Raw genomic sequence first — 21,631 nt, forward strand, 5'->3', positions numbered from 1 at the left:
GGTTGGGGTTTTTTGTATCTGACTGGGAGTTTTTTGTCTGGTTGGGAATTTTTTGACCTGGATAAGATTTTTTTTTGTCTGGTTGGTGTTCTTTTGACCTGGATGAGATTTTTTTGTCTGGTTGGGTTTTTCTGGGGGGTGTTTTAGGGGAAGGCATCACTCCCGCTCATCGCTGCAGCCGCGGAGGGGCCGGAGCATTTCCATTCCCTGCACAGTAACTTTCCCTGGACACGTGAGGCAGGGGGACAGGACATGTGCGGGGTAAAAGCCAGGGCAGAAGGAGCAGGAACGTTCCAGCGTTCTGGCAGAGCCTCTGCAGCAGGAATTGCTGGAGGCAGCTCCCTGACGCACTGGCCGGCATTCCCAGCGAGATGGGAGATACCAGCTCCTATCTGCAGGAAGGATCACTCTTGGAATGAGAGCAAAAGGCCCCTTATCTCCCCGGGGAGCTTTACAGCCCACGATCAGCCAGCTGAGCCCCAAAGAGGGAATGTGAGCATGGCCACGGTGGAAAGTTACCTGAGCACATCCAGAGCCCGCGCTGACATTCCAGTTTGGGAGAGGAGAAAGGGAAAACAGCCAGGGAGAGGGAACATTGCTGTTCCAGTGGCCTCCGTCCCTGGAATAATCCCTTAGCAATGCTAATTTGGAGCAAGCAAGACAGTTCTGTGAGGGTGTCAGAGCCTCGGGGTGGGTCACAGCATCCCAGCCCATTTCCCACATGGAATGGCATTTCCCAGCACGGAAACTCAGCCTCCTCCATCTCTTCTCTGCCATTTCCTGGCAAAATTCCTTCCCTGGGATCCCAATCCCTCACTGAGGAGCCACACTCCAAGGAGAACCAGCACACTCCCCTGGGTGGGACCCGGGAAGGGAAGGGAAGGGAAGGGAAGGGAAGGGAAGGGAAGGGAAGGGAAGGGAAGGGAAGGGAAGGGAAGGGAAGGGAAGGGAAGGGAAGGGAAGGGAAGGGAAGGGAAGGGAAGGGAAGGGAAGGGAAGGGCACTCAGCCACATGCAAGGGATCCAGGGGAATTTTCCCTGCAGTGGCACCAGGGATGACCTCAGAGAGCTGCACGTCCTGAACAAACAGGTTCTCTGTGCCTGGAGCACTGAAATCCAGCTACGTGATCCCACACTCCACGTTTCCAACAGCAGGAGCCACCAGGAATAGCGCAGAGGCCACCAAGATCCAATGGGTTGTGGGAAACAGGGCAATGCAAGGATTCCCTAAGGCTTTTCCCTTGGCTCAGCTGCTTTTCCTGCCAGGATCTAAGCAAATTCCCTGCTCTGCTGCCCTGTTTTGTCACAGCACTTTCACCCTGTGATGGGCAGGACTCAGAGAGCTCCAGCAGCCCCTGGGGCCAGGAAGGTCCCGGTCTCCTGCCCCAGCCTCGGGACTGGTTTGGGCTGGGCGGGAGAGGGGGAGCAGAAGGGACACGACACCGAAGCCCTGCTTTGTTCTCTGGGTCACAGAGGCCTGGCAGCAAATGCACAAAGCTGCGGGAGGGGCCTGGGGCTCCTCAGGGCGTTGGATGGACCAGAAAGGGAGGGACTGGGTCAGGCTGGCCGTTTTGAACCCTTTCACCTCTGCTTCTCAATTTAACCCCTCACATTTGCCGGCACAGGGAGCATCCTGCCCCGCTGCCCTCACTCCTGGCTGGAGCCAAAGAACTGCAGGAAGAAGGAGAAGATGTAGATGATGTCCAGGTAGATATTGAGGGCTCCAAAGATGTATTCCTCGGGGCTCAGTGAGTACCGGCGGTTCCCCATCAGCATCTGCGTGTCCAGGGCCAGGAACTGGAAGGGAAAGGAGGAAACCCCGGGACAGTGACAGGGAGGTTTGGCCCAGGGAGGCAAGAAGGGCTCTAGTGACAGGAGAAGTCCCCGCTGCCTCCCTGAACCCGGGATGAAAGTGCAGCCCCTTTTTATGTGCTGCAGCCAAAATTTAAGAGCTCAGAACAAGCTGCAACCTTCCCCTTCCCTCATTTCCTTCCTGACAATCAAACCCCGAGTATAACTCCCACTCCAGACCCTCTTCCCTCAGGCTTCCTCCATCCCAGGGCCAGCTCTGGGGCCACCCTCCCTCCTCATCCTCTCCCAGAGCCCATAACTTGTTATTCCCAGATTCCCTCAGGTGGGAAACACCTGCCAGGGAGTGAGGTGGTCACAGGGTGGCCTGGCCCCAGCAGGACACGGAGCAGCACTGCCCGAAATCCCAGGCATGACTGCAATCCACCATTTCCCCCCCTCCCTTTCCTCCTCCTGCCATCCTGCTGTCCCCCATGGGTCCAGAGCTCTCCAGGGCTGCACCATCCTCCCGGAGATGCTCTTTTATCCCCCCAGAACAAATCCCAGCCGAGCTGCCCCGGCAGGGCCAGGCCGAGGCTCTGACTGATGTTTATGGGATAATTATCAGATGTTGAAGCCTCCTCGTATTTTACAGAGGGATCTTGAGCCATGAATCAGCGCCGAGCTCCCCGCGCTCCCTTGCAGTGACTTTTACGGGTGATAAAGGCAATTGCTCAACTGCTCCCATTCCCAACATGCCCAATGGGCACCGCCTCAAGCCCAGGGCAGCCCCGGGCTGAGCCCGGCCCCGGGAGCACCGGGCACCTCCCCGGCCCGACCCCGGCCCGACCCCGGCCCGGCACCGCCGACACTCTTCGGGAAGAGGCTCGGGGGACGGACCACCGGGAACAAGCCAAGCCTTTCCTTGGAGGAGCTGCCCAGCTCCGGGGCTTTTCCCACCTGTGTAAACCCTCCTAAAGCCTCTTAATCCCCAGTCTCAGCCTTCCCTGTTCTTCTGCACCTCTGTGAGCCAAACTCATCCCAAACCTTGGCTCGCTCTCACCCAACCAGCCCCGACTCGACCGTGCAGCCTCATCCCTGGATCCCCTCGCTGCCGGAGCTCTGCCGAGCTCAGCTCTGCCTGCTCCACTCCAGAGGCACCTTTGGCCTGTCCCCACCATCCCTGCAGAGCAACCCAGCCAGGACTGCTCATCCCGCACAGCCGGGCGCTCACACCGTGCCCGGCACGTCTGCGGCACGTCCCTCCGGGATCGCTGCTCTGGGGCCACCCCGAGCGCTGCAAACCCTGCCCGGCTCTGCCCAGCTCCCTGCCCGCTCCCTGCCATCCCTGCCCGGCTCTGCCCAGCTCCCTGCCCGCTCCCTGCCTGATCTCTGCCATCCCTGCCCGGCTCTGCCCGGCTCCCTGCCCGCTCCCTGCCTGATCTCTGCCATCCCTGCCCGGCTCTGCCCAGCTCCCTGTCCAGCTCCCTGCCCAGCTCCCTGCCCGCTCCCTGCCCGCTCCCTGCCATCCCTGCCCGGCTCTGCCCGGCTCCCTGCCCAGCTCCCTGCCTGATCTCTGCCATCCCTGCCCGCTCCCTGCCCGCTCCAAGCTCCTTCCCTGCTCCCTGTTTTCCCTGCCGGATCCCAGGAGCAGCCACTCACCATGGTGAAGATCCCAGCCCCGAGCAGAGCGTAGATCGCGTGGAGCCACGGGACCTGAAGGACAGGGACACAGGGACAGGGATGGGGACACAGGGACGGGGACACAGGGACAGGGATGGGGACACAGGGATGGGGACACAGGGGCACGGACACAAGGACAGGGACAGGGACAGGGACAGGGATGCAGGGACAGGGATGGGGACACAGGGACAGGGACACAGGGACAGGGACACAGGGACAGGGATGGAGACACAGGGACAGGGACACAGGGACAGGGATGGGGACACAGGGATGGGGACACAGGGGCACGGACACAAGGACAGGGACAGGGACAGGGACAGGGATGCAGGGACAGGGATGGGGACACAGGGACAGGGACACAGGGACAGGGACACAGGGACAGGGATGGAGACACAGGGACAGGGACGCAGGGACAGGGATGGGGACACAGGGACAGGGACACAGGGACAGGGACACAGGGACAGGGATGGGGACACAGGGACACAGGGACAGGGACACAGGGACAGGGATGGGGACACAGGGACACAGGGACAGGGACAGGGACACAGGGACAGGGATGGGGACACAGGGACACAGGGACAGAGACACAGGGATGGGGACATTGACACAGACACAGATGTGAATACATGTACAGGGACAGGGACACATGGATACAGACACACGGACATGGACAGGGACACACAGACACAGGGACACACAGACATGGACATGGACACATGGATATGGACACACGGACATGGACAGGGACACATGGACATGGACAGAGACACAGACACATGGACATGGACACACGGACATGGAAAGGGACACATGGACAGGGACAAAGGGACACATGGACACATGGACACACGGACATGGACAGGGACACAGACACATGGACAGGGACACACGGACACACAGACACAGACACATGGACAGGGACAGACAGATAAAGACACATGCACAGGGACACAGGGACACAGACACATGGACAGGGACACACGGACACATGGACACAGACACACAGACAGGGACACACAGACACAGCCGTCAGAACTGCACAGAATGGGCTATGCAGGACTTCACTCCCAAGGGACTTGGCTCCCAGGTGGAGGGGGAAAGTTGGGAAATGCCCTAAAAGCCCAGGCTGGATTTGCACCACTTCCAACTTCTACAGTTCCTTGGGAACGTTTCTGTGGCACGGAACAGGACACGGGGCCTCAGCTCCTCTCCTCCCTTTGTATCCATTTAAATTCTCCATCAGGTGCTCCTTACTGCAAGCAACACTTGGCCCCAGTAATGTCCTGTGGAAATCCTGGAATGGTTTGGGTGGAAAGGGACCTTAAAGCCCATCCAATCCCACCCTTGCCATGAGCAGGGACACCTCCCACTGTCCCAGGCTGCTCCAAGCCCTGTCCAACCTGGCCTTGGGCACTGCCAGGGCTGGGGAAGCCACATGTCCCAGTCTCAGCACTCTCGTGCTTTGGAGCACCCCCAGAATGGATTTATTTACCCAAACACAGCTGATCCCACTGGAAGAAACACCAAATATTCCAAGAGCCAGACACAGGTTTAATTTGACTGAGGGAACAGCTGGGGGATCTGTGTTAGAGGAGGTTTGGGTTGGATATTGGGAAAAGGTTCTTCCTCCACTGGAACAGCTCCCCAGGGCTGCCGGAGCTCCAGGAGCACTGGGACAATGCCCAGGCACAAGGGATTGTTGGGATGTCCTGGGCAGGACCAGGAGATGGGCTGGATGACCCTGGTGTACCCCTTCCTCCTTAGGATACTCCATGATTCTAATTAACAAGCACAATTTAAATATGTTAATCCGTGGGAGTCACAGGGGGAATTTCACCAGAACTGGGAGCAAAGCTGAGCCCCTGCTGTGGCCCAGAGGAAGCAGGAGAAGGTTCTGGCTCAGCCCGAGATGGGTTCAGTGGAGCCAGGGCTGTCCCGGCCCCCAGCTCATTCCGTGCCAGGTGAGGAGGAGTTGTCTGTCCAGCTCCATGGCTTTGCTTTGGCACTGGGAGCTGCTCCAGCCTCACATTCCCTCTGGGAAGAGGAGAAGCTCAAGCCCAGACAGCCAAAATCCAACCCTTTGGAATGCTCAGGCTGGGCTTGTCCAGCACCAGCTCCAGGGCTGGGATCAGTGGGAACCTCCTGGAGGTCTCCCTTGGGGAATGACTCGGGGCAGAGGAGCTGCCTGGGATGGGAAGGGATTTGGGCTCCCAGGAGCCTCTCAGGTGATTTATGGCACGTGCCTGGCCCACCCCGCTTCCCTCATCCATCTCATCCATGCCCATGTCCCAGGGGCTGCCAGACCCTCTGGCAGTGACACCTCCAGGATGAGACACCCTGGAATGCTGCCCAGCCCTGCTCCAGGGCGGATGGGAGCTGCTCCAAGATTTCCCCTGGGCACAGCTGGGGCCCGGAGAGGCTGCAGAGGCCAAAGGAAGTGGCTGGAGCTGTGGGAGGGGTTGGCAGGCCTTGGGGACACACAGGGGTCACTGTCCCTTATGGACACACAGGGGTCACTGTTCCTTATGGACACACAGGGGTCACTGTCCCCTTATGGACACACAGGGGTCACTGTCCCTTATGGACACACAGGGGTCACTGTACCTGGGGACACACAGGGGTCACTGTCCCCTCAGGGACACTCAGGGGTCACTGTCCTTTGGGGACACACAGGGGTCACTGTCCCTTATGGACACACAGGGGTCACTGTCCCCTTGGGGACACACAGGGGTCACTGTCCCCTTATGGACACACAGGGGTCACTGTCCCTTATGGACACACAGGGGTCACTGTCCTCTTGGGGACATACAGGGGTCACTGTCCCTTATGGACACACAGGGGTCACTGTCCCCAGAGGTCACTGTCCCCTTGGGGACACACAGGGGTCACTGTTCCTTATGGACACACAGGGGTCACTGTCCCCTTATGGACACACAGGGGTCACTGTTCCTTATGGACACACAGGGGTCACTGTCCCCTTGGGGTCACACAGGGGTCACTGTCCCTTATGGACACACAGGGGTCACTGTCCCCTTGAGGACACACAGGGGTCACTGTCCCCTTGGGGACACACAGGGGTCACTGTCCCTGGGGACACACAGGGGTCACTGTCCCTTATGGACACACAGGGGTCACTGTCCCGTTGGGGACACACAGGGGTCACTGTTCCTTATGGACACACAGGGGTCACTGTCCCTTGAACCTGGCTCCTGAGGGTCACTCAGACCTCACGGTCACTGAGAAATGGAGGCCCCAAGATCTGAACTCTGCAGGTGCCGGGTGTTAATCCTGACCAAGTTGTGCCCTTTCCTTGGGATAGATTTTAATGTGCCTGGTTTTACTGAGGGGAAACTGAGGCCTGAGCAGAGGCACCTGTGCTCAGGTGAGACCCCATCTGCACCCAGGGGGATCCCAGCGCAGGAAGAGCATGGATGTGTTGGAATGAGCCCAAAGGGGGCCACGGAGCTGCTCCGAGGGCTGGAGCCAGGCTGGGAGAGCTGGGGGTGCTCACCTGGAGAGGAGAAGGCTCCAGGGAGAGCTCAGAGCCCTTCCAGGGTCTAAAGGGGCTCCAGAAGAGCTGAAGAGGGTCTGGAGACAAGGACATGGAGGCACGGGACACAGGGAATGGATGGGATATTGGGAATTGTGAATTGTTCCCTGTGTGGTTGGGAAGGCTCTGGAATGGATTTCCCAAAGCAGCTGTAGCTGCCCCTGGGTCCCTGGAAGTGCCCAAGGTCAGGCTGGAGCAGCCTGGAACACTGGGAGGTGTCCGTGTCGATGGCAGAGGTGGAATTTTATGGGCTTCGACCAAAATCATTCCGTGATTCCATCACCAGGAGCAGCAGGACACGCCCTCAGCCCTGGGCAGTTCCATCCCTGAGCCATACCATGGTCCATCCCGGGAATGACCCTGCTCCTCCATCCCTCCACGGGGTTCCTGCCCACTTCCAGGGAGCTGGGGCCCCCTCCCAGCATGCCCAGCTTGGCCCAGTTTGGCCCAGTTGGCGACTCACGTATTGGTAGGGCAGGATGACAGCCAGGACCAGCCCGCCCAGGAACAGCACCATGAGCAGCACGAAGAGAACGCCCTGGTACGAGGTGAAGTCGAACTGCGGCGGGAGGGAGGAATTCCCGTTCCAGGGCTGCCGAGGGCTCCCGAGTCCCTCTGGAACCCACCCGCAGCTGGTTCTGCCTCTCCATCCCCGCAGCCACCCCCGGCGCTGAGCCAGCGCTTCCCAAATCCCCGTCAGTGCCACCGGGAAGGGCTCGGGCCCCGCCACGCACCAGGAATCCCAAATCCATCACACACGTGTGTCCTCCTGCATCCCACAGCCCAACCCGCCGAAATTCCCCTTTTACCACCATGCAGCCTCTTCCAGCCCCACTGACATCCCTGACACATCCCAATCCTCAAAAAATCCCGGACTATTCCCACACGTCAGCAACTTCCAGTCCCATTCATACTTATGGCATGCCCCAATCCACAAAAAAATCTCTTTTTATTCCCATATATATCAGCATCTTCTAGCTCCCACCCCAAGCCACAAAAATCTCATTTTATTCCCAGTTATCAGCATCTTCTAGCCCCCCTTACATCCCAGCCACATCCCACCCCAGCACGTGTCCTGCTCCACTCCGACCTCCTCGTGACACCCCCACGTCCCTCGGGCTGGTCCTGTGTCCAGAGCCCCCCAGACCCTCCCAGACCCCCGGCTCCTGTCCTGCCCCAGATGTCCCTTCCCCAGGGAGGTCCCCGCAGCCCCACCTTGCTCTGGAAGCTGAAGATGGTGACAGACAGACAGACCAGGGCCGTGATCCCCAGGCACAGCAGCACCGACTTGGTGTTGTAGTAACTGCAAAATGACCAGGAAAACCACGTTTGGATCATTCCCACAGGGATGGGAAAGGGGGTCAGACAGGCGGGAGCTGGGCAAGGAAATCATAAATCCTACGGGCACAAACAGCACTGGAATTATCAATATTCCACACTAATGTTAAAAAAGGAGAGAAAAACGGCAGGATGGGTTTTCCTGCTGTTTTGAAGGATGGAGGGAAGGCAGGAGGGTCCATCTGGGCCTCCCAGAGCTTCGGAGCAGCTCCAAGTCCATCAATCCCACTGTCCACAGACAGGGAATGGGGAGGATCCTGACGAGGAGGTAACAAAACCAGGATGACAAAAGTCACCTCAGTGTGAGGGGAAACCAGAGGAGCAGCCCCTGGGCTCCTGCCGAGTCCAGGTTTTGGAAAAGCGCAGGAAGGAGGGACTGGAGCAGGACGGGCTGCAGACTCAGGCTGGAATGGTTTCCAGGCTGGATCAGAGTTTTGGCTGCAGTGCCAGGCTCAGCCCTTGGAAAAGCCAGTGCTGCTCTCCCTGGGGGGATTTGTGTGGAGTCACTGGAGTTTTCCCCCTGGAGCTGCTGAGGCTGCGGATTTCTTTGTCCCAACACATCCCTCACCCACCCTGGATCGTGTCCCTCTCTCCAACTCCCACGTGAGCCAGGAGCAGATTTCCCGGTGCAAATGAGCGGAAGGGAACGGGCTGTGGGACACAAATTCCTGAAACTGCTGGAAAGAATTCCTGGCTCAGTGCAGCCCCACCTGCCTGGGACCTGCCCAGTGAGAAGTGTGGGATCACTGGCTGGTCGCCTCCAGCCCATCCAGTGCTGCCCTGTCCCGGCCCTCCATGGCTCTCCTGCAGGATTTGGGATGCGGGAATCCCCCAGTGCTGCCTCCCTTGGGACAGGGACAGGCCTTGGAAACCTTCCTTGGAAAGTGTTTTCACAGGGAAGCTGCAGCTTTGTGTGACAGCTCAGGTGGCCCAGGAATAAGGTGGTGCCTCAGGAATAAGGAATGTTTTCGGGGAGAGACAGGACACAGGACAGTGCCCAACCCACCTGGAGAGCATTGCAGTGAGATAGGCCATGGACAGGGTCTGGGGGAAAGCACAGCCTGGTTAGTGCCCTCATGTCCCGGAGAGACACCACAGGAAATCCCTCAATCCCAGAGGAAAGGGCAGGGGAGCCCCTCAGACTCCCAGGAGAAGGAATTTGGGCAGCATTGGGAACCCTCCAGTGATTGATTGGCACAGGAGAGGGCAGAGAGAGAGCAAACAGCACGGGAGCAACCCCTGCTCCTGCATCCCTCCTGCAGCTGCCATCCCTGCTCCCATCCCAGCTCCCATCCCAGCTCCCATCCCATCTCCCATCCCACATCCCAGCTCCCATCCCACATCCCTGCTCCTATCCCAGCTCCCATCTCCCATCCCAGCTCCCATCCCACATCCCATCTCCCATCCCATCTCCCAGCTCCCATCTCCCATCCCTGCTCCCATCCCAGCACATCTCAGCTCCTATCTCTGTTCCCACTCCAGTTCCCATCCCAGTTTCCATCTGGTTCCCATTCCAGTTCTCACCCCAGCTCCAATCCCAGTTCCCACCAGACTCCAAGATTATTTTTTGCATTTTTTTAACAAACAGAGGCTCTCTTTTTTCCCAGCTTCTCCCATCCAAGTGCAACCACAGCTCCTCAGCCCAAGCACAGGACAAGAAGGGGATGGAATTCCCACTTTTCCCCAGGAACGGCAGCCTTGTGCCTGTCCTTGGAGCCACTCTGAGCCCAGGGCAGATGTTGGCCAGATGTGCTACTCACAAAGATGCTGAGCAGGATCAGATTCCATGGGAAGTATCTCCTGGAAATGAAACAGGGGCCAGTCAGCAGGGGCTGTGCCAGGGAATCCCTGACGCTGAGGGTAATTAGTGACTGTGAGGGTAATTAATGGCCGTTAATGACCCTGCTGGGTAGTTCATGTCCATGCAAGTGACCCTGCGGGCAGCCACAGGGTGTTTGGGGTCCTCCGGGGCCAGCAGGACAAAGGTCCCAGGATATTCCTGCTGCACTGGGAGCTGACAAGAGCATCCTCTGAAAAGTTTAATTCCCACAATCCAGAGCTGCAAACGAGGGAATGTTTCTGCCAGGAGTCACAGCTGCAACTGGACTCCTGAGCTGCAGCAACCCAAGGCCTGGAACAGCTGTTTCCAGCATCTGGAACGGGTTCCCCAGAGCAGCTGGGGCTGCCCCTGGACCCCTGGAAGTGTCCAAGGCCAGGCTGGATGGGACTTGGAGCACCGTGGGACAGTGGGAAGTGTCCCTACCCATGGCAGGGTGGCACTGGGTGGGCTTTGAGATCCCCCCAACCCAACCCAAACCGTTCCATGATCCCATGGAAACACAGCAGCTTCATCCCCGCCCCGTTACAGGGCTGGAAAGCTCAGGAAAACATTCCTGCTGCGTTCCCCAGGCTGTCCCTGACCCCAGAGCCTTCCCCTACCTGGGCCCGGAGCAGCAGGCGAGGATCAGGTAGGTGACGAAGAACACGGCGCTGCAAGGAGAGAGGGAGAGCTCAGGGGGGAAAGGCGGCCCGGGAGGGTGGTGCAGGGGGAATTGCCTGGGATGGGATGTTGGAAACGCAGACACCCAGTGGGTCAGGGTGGCTCCTACCCCTGGTCCCTCTCACTAAGCTCCTTCCTGCCCTCAGGGAGCTCCTCCGCATGTGCCTGGCCCCAGGGTGGGACAAAACATCCCTGGAGAAGCTGAGGGCTGGATTTAGAGCAGAGCCAAGGTCGGGTTCAGACCCTGGAGAGCACCCAAATGTGCTGATGGCAAACAGGGCGGGAACTGGGTTTGTGCTGGCCCTTGGGAAACGCTCCTTCATGGGAAGGGAGGTCAGGCAGGGGAGGGGGCTGCCCAGGCAATGGTGGAATCCCACCCTTGGAAGTGCCCAAAGCCTGTGGATGTGGCACTGGAGGACATGGCCAGCGGTGAGGGGAGGGTTGGTGGCTGGACTCGATGTTCTCCAGGGGCTTTCCCCACCTTCACAATTCCAGATTCCATGGTTCTGTGAGTTCCTCACATGGAGGGGCCAGGATTTGCCCCTCGTTTCCAAACCCTTTGTAGCTTGAGGGTGTCAAGGCTGGAGGTTCTTAAACCAAGGGCTGGAAACGTGACCGGGCTCAGGCAGGGCTGGAGGAGCTGTGCTGGAGGAGGGAGATGCTCCCTTGGTACATCCCTCCAGGAATGGGAAGTTTTGGACTTTCCATTCCTGGAAGTGCACAAGGCCAGGCTGGACAGGGATTGGAGTAACCTGGGACAGTGGGAGGTGTCCCTGTCCATGGCAGGGGTGGCACTGGATGGACTTTAAGGTCCCTGCAACCCAACCCATTCCAGGATTCCCCTGCTGGAGCACTTGAGGAAGGGCTCAGGGCGGGAGGATCCATTCAGAAAAGCGCTCAGGGACAAGCCCAGGGCAGGAGGATCCTCCCAGCTCAGCAGAGCCCAACATGCCGTGGCTGCCCAGCCGTGCCCAGGTCCTGGCAGGTTTTACCTCCCAGCACTTGACCCCTCTCAAAGCACATCAGCCCCAGAGCTGAAGGAGGCTCTCCTGCCTGCAGCTGGGTGTTGTTCCAGGCTCTGGAAGCTGCTCCCCTGCTTCCCCCGGGGCAGCAGTTCCGGGCGTGCCGATGGCTCCCGATAGCCGCTGACCCTCGGCCAAGGCAGGGAGGTGACGGCAGAGCCCAGGGCCACGAGATCCAGGGCACGGAGATAAACCCGGGCCCAGCTCTCCCACTGGGAAACCAGGAAAGCCAGACTGGACACGGCTGAGCAGCTGGAGCACAGAGCCAGCGGGGTCGCCCATCCCTGTCTGCTCTGGACTTATTCCTGCTGAGGTGCCATCCCAGCTGTGGGAAAACATCCTGGGGCTCCCAGGTTTGTTTTACAGAGGTCTCTGGTTAGGAAGGAGACCCAGGCACAGAGCAGGAAAAACATTTGGAGACACTGGAATGAAGGGAAGGGCTCAGCTCACTGGGCAGTGAAAAAACATCAAAGTCATGGAATGGTCTGGGTGGGAAAGGACCTTAAAATCCACCCCATTCCCACCCCCTCCCATGGCAGGAACACCTCCCACTGTCCCAGGCTGCTCCAATCCCTGTCCAACCTGAATTTGGACTTCCAGGGATGGGGCCGCCCCAGCTGCCCTGGGAAATCCATCCCAGCCCCTGCCCACCCTGACGGGAGGAATTCCTGCCCCGTCTCCCATCCATCCCTGCCCCTGGCACCAGCAATCCATTCCCTGGCTCCCGTCCCTCCATCCTTGTTCCCGCTCCCTCCCCAGCTCTCCTGGAGCCCCTTCAGGCCCTGGCGGGGCTCTGAGCTCTCCCTGCAGTGAGGTGAGCCCCCCCAGCTCTCCCAGCCCGGCTCCAGAGGGGCTCCAGCCCTGCAGCAGCTCCGAGGCTCCTCGGGGCTCTCTCCAGCAGCTCCTCGTGTCCCTGTGTGGGCCCAGGGCTGGAGCAGCTCTGCAGGTGGGGTCTCACCTGGGCACAGGGGGAATTCCTCCAGGACAGAACCCCCCCAGCTGCCCCAGGCGTGTTCCTCCTGGGAAGTACAGGGAATAAACTCCATCTGGGCAGGGAGCTGGAAGAGGTGACCCCAGAGGCCAAGGTGGGGACCTGAGCCTCCTCTCCCTGTCCCCTGGGAGGTGACACTGCCTCTCCAAGCCCAGCTGCCCTCTGGAGCACCTTTGGCTCCCTCCTGGTGCCCCAGAGCTGCCGGATGCTCCCATTGGAGAGTTCTCCCGGGTTACATAAGCCGGTGTCTCATCTCCTGATTTGGGTGTGAACTGATTAAAGCTGAGTTCACCTCACACTTAATGAACCGCACTGACCCTGCCAGCAGCCTGGAAACCACGGAGCCAGGAGATGCCGGCACCTGGGAGCTCCGTTCTGGGCTGGGCTGGGGGAACCAAGGAAAGGCAGCCCAACCTCAGGGCTCTGGGATGGAGCCTCGGGAGCGAGAGCCCCGCTCAGACATGGCCAGGAGCATCCCAACACCTCCAAATCCACCCCCTCCATATCCACTGGATAGAATGTAATGGGAACCCCAACAACCACCTGGCTTCCAAGGGGAAAATCCCAAAATTCAGCCTCCATGGTGCCCTGAACATCCTCCCAGGTATCAGATATGGGGTTCTGCAGTGTTTTCCTGAAAGTTCTGCAAGGAGATCTTTGGAGCTTCCCAAGAGACCTTCCCAAAATCAAGCCTCTAAGGTACCCTGAACACCCTTCCAGGTCTCATTCAGGAGTTTCTACACTGTTTACTGGAAACTCCCCAGTTTTCTCTGGCTTTCTGCAGGAAATAGGTATTTATTTTGACCCTGGTTTCTAGAGCCATTTTTGGGGAAGTGTTTGGAGTTCTCCTCTCTCGTGTCTCTTGCTCATTCAGGTGAGATCTGCCATCTGCTCACCTCAGGCTCACCCAAGGTTGGACACTGGGGCTTGGAGCAGCCTGGCATGGTGGGAGGTGTCCCTGCCCATCCAGGGAGGCACTGGATGGGCTCTGAGGTCCCTCCCAACCCAACCCGTGATTCCGTGACCTTCCCCAGCTGCCCCTGGACACTTTGGAGTGATACTTCACATGCAGGACAGGGAAGTGTTGGGAAGTGTTGGAGACCCTTCCCACATCCCCACAGCCCCATCCGGGCTGCCTGGAGCACACGAGGCTGCAGGAAAAGCCAGGGATACTCACTAGGAAGCCCAGTACCAGGCGGAGTGGGTCTGGATGTAGCCCTTGACGGGTTCACTGCAGGACAGAAGGAGAGAGCCTGAGCAGGAAGAACCCAGTCCCTCAGAGCTCCCTGCTCGATGAGCCCAGGAGCAGCCCCAGCACGGGGATTAAAAACCCAGCCCTGGGGAATCCTCCCAGCAGCCTGGGCCTGGAGAGGAATTCCAGGTGGGAAGGGCAGTGCTGCTCCCCCAGTTCCACACTGGAGGTGGCTGGGAATGGCTCCCACAGGGGATCAGGGAGCCCAAATCCCCAGGCTGGCAGTGATCCATTATTTATTCTGGAGGCAACATGAGCCACACACACCCAGAGCGCTCGGTCATCCGAGCTGGAGAGGGGGATGAGCAGGGGAGGGAAGCCAGCCCCTGGAGCTGGGATCTGGTAACTCCCACAGGGAAAACCCAGCAGTCACTGCCCAAGGGCAGCAGCCCTGGGGAGCACCCAGGATGGATGATCCAATCCCGAGCCTGGGTGGGAATGGGAGCAAAAGCGCTCAGGGACCTCCAAGTGTTCCCTCAGCTTTGCTTTTCTATTGGAACACTCAGAAAGAATCCAGGTGACACAACCCCAGGAACCTGCCCAGGTCTCAGATGGCTCAGGACACACCCAGCACCCACCAGAAGGTGAAGAAAGCCACGATGACAACGGTGACCAGGAGCTGGATCATCAGGATGGCGTAAACCTGCAGGGAGAGGTGGTGATCCATGGATCCCAGAGCCCAGCACAGCCAGGCCCTCCAAGGGCTGGGGGTCCAGCCCTGCCAGCCCAGAGGGCGAGGGACGTGTCCCTCTCTCACCTTCCTGATGAACACCCTGCGCACGTTCCGGTCATCCCAGCTGAAGGTCGTGAGCAGCTCCGTGTCCCCCGGGTACCCCCCGCTGCCGTAGCTGGGGCTGGTGCCTGCAGAGAGGCCAGAGGAGCAGCTCCCACCCCAATTCCCCCCCGGCTGTGGGACCTGAGCCCAGGGAGCACTCACAGCTCAGGTGCCCAAATTCCCAAGCGTTCCTCTGCTCCCTTCCTGCTCCTGCAGCTCCTTGGGACCATCCCTGGGAACAGAGGGGGAGCATTCCCACAAACCATCCCAGCACCAGGCTGGGTCGCTGTCTGAGGAAACACCAAACCTCCCGCAGCAATGGGAGGGCTGGGATCATCCCTCGCTCTCCTTTCCCTGGATGTTAAATCGTCCCCAGAGCAGCCGTGAGTCAGCATTCCCAGCGGACAGCAGGATTCCCTCGCTGCTCTCCTGAGCTGTGTTTGCATCGTGGCTTTTGTCAACAACGTCCCTGCTCCGAGAGCAGCTCCTGGCAGCTCCCTGAGCTCCATCCCTCAATCCCATTTCTAGGCAGGGACTCAGGAAAGAGTTAAGCAGCGAGCCTCAAAAAGGAGGAAACATCTCCAATGCTACCAGTGAGAAAAACCTTCCCCCAAATCCTCAGATCCCTGCACAAGTCATCCCTGCTCTGCCCAAACAGGAAGGGAAGCTCCTGCTGCTGCTTTCCCCTACCCCGTCCCTGGCAGTGTCCCAGGCCAGGCTGGGGGAGTGGAAGGTCCCTGGCTGTGGCAGGGGTGGGACTGCACGGGCTCAAAGGTCCCATCCCACCCAAACCTTTCCATGACTCTGTGATCATTCTGTGCCCTCTTTGCTTCCCTTGCTGATGTCCCCTCCTGTGTCGCTGAAGTCCCCCCTGCTGGGTTTCCACAGAAGGACTTTTGTGTGATTTTCCTGCTTTACCTTCCTGTCCCTGCCTGGTCCACAGACGCCTCCCCTCCTCCTAAAGCTTCTGAGCTCAAGGATACCCAAATCCTTCAGGAAGACGGAGCAAAGACCCTCTCAATCTCAGAGCAGACACCAGGAGCGCCAAACTCAAGGTCCTGGTCCTGATTTTCTCCTGTTTTCCTGGTCAAAAGTTGCTCATTCAAAATGCAGGAGCTTCACTTAGGTGCCCCCAGCAGGAAACAAGTCTCTGCTGCTGTTCTGTTGTCAGTAAATCCCTTCCTGCCCCACTGGAGCTGAACCTCCCGCGTGTTCTCCTGGATCCCTCATGGGTCCCACAGTACCTGGGGCCAGGACAATCCCTGGGACACTTCCAAGCCTCCTGCACCAAAGCAGTCCCAGCCCCTAAACACTAAATTCACCCCTAAACACCAAATTGGCCTCTAAACACCAAATTCACCCCTAAACACCAAATTGGCTTCTAAACACCAAATTCACCCCTAAACACCAAATTAGCCCCTAAACACCAAATTGGCCCCTAAACACCAAATTGGCCCCTAAACACCCAGCTGGCCCCTCAATGCCCCGGAGGAGCTGAAGGGTTTCACCCTCCTCCCTCCCTCCCAGCATCCAGAGGGTTTCCTCCTCCTCCCTCCTGCTGCCCCCACTTGTGTCCCCCCAACCAAGGCCACAGCAGGACAGAGTGTCCTGAGTTCATGGTCACAGAAACAACCCCAAATCCACATCCCTTCTCTCCAGGTGCTCCCAGTAAGGTGTGACACATCCCATAGAGTGGATTTCCCATCTGGAGACCCCAAATATCCCATCTCACCCCCTAAACCCAAACACCCCATCCCACCCCTGAACCCCAAATACCCCATCCCACCCCTGAACCCCAAATACCCCATCCCACCCCTGAACCCAAACACCCCATCCCACCCCTGAACCCCAAATACCCCATCCCACCCCTAAACCCAAATATCCCATCCCACCCCCTGAACCCAAATACCCCATCTCACCCCATTTAGGCCTCACCCACCCTAATTCATCACAACAGCAGAAAACTCCAGATGATCCCCAGAGGCACCTGGGGGGGTTTATCCTGTTCCTCAGGGGAAAGGCTGAGAAACCATCAGGACATGCCAGCACAGACACAGCAGGGAACATTTTCACTCCTTCCCCCTCCCCAAACATCCCATCCCTGCAGCTGGGCACAACAGGCAGCAAAGGATGAAGCAGGGCAAGAGCTCAGGAGTCCCAAAATCCCATAATTCCAGCATTTTCTCTGGCTGGAACTGTGCTGAGTGAGCACTTAGCCACCCCCAGGGTCACTTCCCAGTCACCCCATCCCGCTCCAGCCCCACTGGCAAGCCTGCAGCCATTCCCTGGGCACAGCCAGGGCTCTGTCCTTGGCTACGGCCCAGCAGAAGCTCCAGGGAGCTTCTGGCTGTTGGAAAAACTGCTGGTTTGCCCAGGAATGGCCACAAGGATGCTGGAACAATCCAGCCTTTGGCTCCAGCCGTGTCCCAGCCTCCCTGGCTCTGCCAACAGCCACACTCAGGGCTGTGACACCAATTGTGACACCAATTGTGCCACCTCAGCTGCTCTGAGAGCTGGGGCTGCGTGGGAGCTGCAGGAGGGGGTGGGGGGATCCAGCTGCTCCAGGACTTTCCCTCCAGCCCCAGGAACTGGGATTGCTCAGGGCAGCGAGCTGGGAATGGGGATTTCTCCCACCATGGGACTGGGAAGGAGTTTACTCCCACGTCTGGAAGGGAGTGAGGTCTCTGGGACAGCTGGAATGGCTTTTATTCACAGATACAGACTTTCATCTGCAGATGGAGACTTCTGTGTGTAGATGGAAACTTTTCCACATTGGTAGGGACTCCTGGGCACCACATCCGTGGTCCCTCTCTTCTCCTGGTTCCCCTCTCTCCTCTCCAATCCTGGGGGATCTCTGCCCCTCTCCCAGGGCTCACCCCAGCACAGCCATGGGAAGACTTACTGGGATCCACGTAAGCCCAGCTGGGGTGGAGCGGGGCCGTGGGCGGGGCAGGAAAAGTCCCGGATTTCATCCCTTCTCCTGCTGTCGCCTCCTCATAGGACGGAGGAGCCGGGGGGGCTGTGGCAGTGTCCTTCTTGTCCCCCTGCCCCTCAGAGCTGGGGGGTTTGTTGTTCACAGAGAGCTGCACAGAAAGGGGCAAAGAGAGAGAGACCTGAGTAAAAGCATCCCAGAAACCGCTCTGGATGAGAAGCTGCCACGGACGGGTTCTGGAAAGGGCTCAGGAACTGGGAGCCACACAGGAACTGGGAGCCCCCATTCCCAGGCGCTGGACACGGGCCCATCCCTGCACCCCCAGCAAGGGTATCCACGACTCAGGGGAGACGGGAAAGCCCCGGAGGTGCTCACTGGGATGAAAAGTTCCAGGTGGCGAGGTCTGAGGGGAGACACGGAGCCCCCGCAGTGCCTCAGGCTCAACGTGACACCAAAACCATCCAAGGAATTCTCTGCTTCTCATCAAACATTGCTTCTTAAAAGAGTTTTCAGTTCCTGGGCAGAAAATCCTGAACTCTTCATTCCCATTTACCCCATTTTGGGTCAGATGCTCCCAGGAATGCTCTGGTTTGGCCCTCCAGAATTTTCTCCTCTCTGCCCGTGTGGAGGCTCAGCTCTGGTGCTTCCCGGCATTCCAAGGACTTGGGATTGCAGCAGGGAGCCAACCTGGGGCCACCTGAGCACTCCTTGGGAACATGATCCCTTTAACCTTCCAGACGGGCCTGGGACAGATAAACTGCCAGGATAAACCCTGCTGCCCGCGGAGGAGGCAGCTCAGCCGCAGCGGCGTCCCCGCAGCTCCGGGGGGCTGCAGCTGCCCCAAAGCCAGTGGGCATTAAGAGAGCAGAGCAGGGCTCCAGCTGGGGCCACAGGGCCTGAAAACACAGCAGGGCCGGGCTGGATGTGTCCCAGGGGCAGATCCAGCTGTGCCACCTCCCCTGCCGGCCCCAGGGACTCTCCTTCCCTGCCCTTCCCTGTCCCTTGGGTTTGGGGGCCGAGTTCATACAAGCCCCCTCCCCATCCCCCCAGATATCCAAGGCGATCCCAAGGGATGGAGCTGCATCCAGAGCGTTGCCATGGCGATGGTGCATGAGCTGGCAGAGGATCCACAACCCCCCCTCCTCGCTCTGAGAGCACTGGAGAGCCCCAAAATCCCCAAAATTCAGAGCCCCCCGAGTCAGGCAGGAGGTGCTGCCAGGTGGGGACAGGGGTGGGACAGCAGAACAGCTCATGGAGCCCCCGGCACCCGGGATCTGGGGGGGGCGCGGGGGGGGTAAAACCGGCCACAGGTCCAACAGGGTTTGAGCTGTGCATCCGTCATCCCTAAACCATCCCCCGATCCCAAAACCAGCCCCAAACCAGCCTCTAATCCCAAAGTCATCCCTAAATCAGCCCCCAACCCCAAAACCAGCCCCCCAGCCCCTTCCACCTCCCAGCCGCGTCCACCCCCGTGGCAGGTTCCGTGCAGGTTCCAGCTCCCCCTTCCACCCGTGGCTCTGTTCCCCAAACCCTTCCACCCTCCTTTCCTGCTCCCGTTATGCAACAGGGACGGGCTCATCCCGCCCGGATCCCTCCTACCTTTCCCTGGGTCATGGCTGCTGCGGGCCCCGCGGGAGGGATCGGGATGGAGCCGGGCGCGGGTCCCTTCCAGCCCTTCTCCCGGGACGTGTCGGGCTGGATGCGGCCGCCGCAGCCCCCGCAGCCCCCGCAGCCCCCGCAGCCCCCGCAGCCCCCGCAGCCGCTGCCTTCGCCTCCCAGCGACGTCCCCGGAGCAGCGGGCGCTGCGGCAGGGCTGTACCACCGGCAGCGCGCCGCGCAGGGGAGCGGGAGGGAGAGAGGGACGGGATGGAGAGAGGGATGGATGGAGAGAGGACAGGGATGGAGAGAGGGATGGGATGGAGAGAGGATAGGGATGGAGAGAGGATAGGGATGGAGAGAGGATAGGGATGGAGAGAGGGACGGGATGGAGAGAGGGATGGGATGGAGAGAGGGACGGGATGGAGAGAGGGACGGGATGGAGAGAGGGATGGGATGGAGAGAGGGACGGGATGGAGAGAGGGACGGGATGGAGAGAGGATAGGGATGGAGAGAGGATAGGGATGGAGAGAGGGATGGGATGGAGAGAGGATAGGGATGGAGAGAGGGACGGGATGGAGAGAGGGATGGATGGAGAGAGGGATGGGATGGAGAGAGGGATGGGATGGGATGGGATGGGATGGGATGGGATGGGATGGGATGGGATGGGATGGGATGGGATGGGATGGGATGGGATGGGATGGGATGGGATGGGATGGAATGGGATGGGATGGGATGGGAGTAGGCGGGTGCACGGATGGGGAGGATGTGGGGATTCAGGGAAAGGGATAACCCAGGGTTGGGGATGCAGGAACGGGGATGATCCTGGTATAGGGAGGATGCAGGCATAGGGCCCCACTCCAGGCCTGGGAAGCTGCTGCCCCAGAGCTACTGAACCTCAGGAGTGGGGTTTGCAAAGGGAGGGAGACTCTGAGGAGCCTTTGCTGCAGCCTCAGAGCCAACGTGGGAGCAGCTCCCGAATATCCTGGGGGTGCTGCGGGGGGCTGGAGGCTCCAGTGGGACAAGAGGGGACGGCCTGAGCCGGGCTCGGGCAGAGAGCAGGAGGGAGGATTCCCACACTGGACAGCTCCTGTGTCCCACCCTTGTCCCCTCCGGCCGCTGCAGGCCCAGGGGGGCACAGGGAGGGTCTGGAGGTGCCCTGGCAGCCCCACCCCCCAGCAGATTATTGATCGGTGTTATTGATCCAAGCCCATGGACAGGGGGAAATGGGCATCCAGGGGAAGGGGCTTTGAGGGAATCAGGGAATCACTGCTGTGACGGAACCTCAGGGCACAGGGAGATGGGGACATCTGCTCTTGTGCCACAGGCAGCAGGACATGGGGAAAATTGCCCCTTTTGAAGTGTTATAAATAAGAATTTATTCAGACAAATTAAAAATAAAAATAATTTTTTTTGCGGTCAAATTCTATCTAGCCAGCCACATGGAAAGAACAGAGCCGAGCCCGGGGTCAACCCTGGGTGTGCAACAAGGAGTCAGCCTCAGTAGAGGTTTTCTCCTATGCCCACACCTCCATCCTGGCACAGGCAGTTTTTATAGGGAAAATTCCGCCTGAGGCCAAGATTTGAGCAGTTAGTCTTTTCTTCTATTCAGAGTCTATAGGTTAATAAGATTTTCTTTATCCATCTCGGAGGATCAGCACCGATGATCAACACCTGGAGCCCAGACCTGGCCCATCTCCTGGCCGAGCCACATCCTTTTACTTGTAAATCAGTTTCCAATATACATCCAGTCTCGCCTGTAAGGGGGGGGTCTAATACAAGTATCCAATATTACATATTTCATACAAGGAATGGCGCGAATTATATTTATTACACATAACAGAAGGGTGAAGTGGATCCCACGGGCCCAGGACAGAGAAGGCACAGTGCAAACACAGCCCAGGCTCCACCTGGACCCCGGGAGAGGGGTGGAGAGGAATGGGAGCTCTCAGCAGAGCAGCCACGCTCTCTGTTCCCCAAAATGAGACAATTTGGAGCTGAGCCCCTCCATCCCCCCTCCCGTCCCTCCCCAGCCCCTTCCAGTCGCTCCTGAGTTTGACAGGTCAAAGGCAGAGGTACAAACAATAAATCAGCTGTTCTGAACACTCTGCCAGGGAAAGGGAAAACAAAAAAAAAAAACAAACCGTGATGAAATCCAGGCTCCCCAGGCCCAGCGCAGAGAAGGTGAGGAATCTTTGCAGGGAA

General features: G+C 59.0%; 1 protein-coding gene across 2 annotated transcripts; it reads right to left on the reverse strand.

Moving 5' to 3' along the window:
* Nucleotides 1–948: 948 nt before the first annotated feature.
* On the reverse strand, nucleotides 949–19,591 carry FAIM2 (Fas apoptotic inhibitory molecule 2). Of its 2 annotated transcripts, none has more exons than XM_077788613.1 (12): nucleotides 19,430–19,591; nucleotides 17,801–17,981; nucleotides 14,881–14,984; nucleotides 14,702–14,766; nucleotides 14,049–14,102; nucleotides 10,798–10,848; nucleotides 10,119–10,158; nucleotides 9,365–9,402; nucleotides 8,236–8,323; nucleotides 7,484–7,579; nucleotides 3,450–3,503; nucleotides 949–1,796 (listed from the first exon to the last, which is right to left on the reverse strand). In XM_077788613.1, the coding sequence occupies exons 1-12, from the start codon at nucleotides 19,442–19,444 to the stop codon at nucleotides 1,647–1,649; spliced, it is 936 nt and encodes a 311-aa protein (XP_077644739.1). In that variant the 5' UTR covers nucleotides 19,445–19,591; the 3' UTR covers nucleotides 949–1,646. The 2 variants fall into 2 exon arrangements, with proteins under 2 accessions (XP_077644739.1, XP_077644738.1); XM_077788612.1 differs by lacking the exon at nucleotides 19,430–19,591 and adding an exon at nucleotides 19,281–19,414.
* Between the last annotated feature and the right edge of the window lie 2,040 nt (nucleotides 19,592–21,631).

Source organism: Lonchura striata, chromosome 27 (genome assembly GCF_046129695.1).
Source record: "Lonchura striata isolate bLonStr1 chromosome 27, bLonStr1.mat, whole genome shotgun sequence".
Taxonomy (NCBI): Eukaryota; Metazoa; Chordata; class Aves; order Passeriformes; family Estrildidae; genus Lonchura; species Lonchura striata.

Excerpts from the sequence above, each read along its gene's own strand:
- FAIM2 (XM_077788612.1), bottom strand. The coding sequence starts at position 19,409 with ATGAGCCCGTCCCTGTTGCATAACGGGAGCAGGAAAGGAGGGTGGAAG. Across the intron at positions 14,103-14,701 it reads GTGGCTTTCTTCACCTTCTG|TGAACCCGTCAAGGGCTACA; the intron begins GTGGGTGCTGGG and ends TCTGTCCTGCAG. Across the intron at positions 7,580-8,235 it reads TCTTCAGCTTCCAGAGCAAG|TTCGACTTCACCTCGTACCA; the intron begins GTGGGGCTGCGG and ends CTCCCGCCGCAG.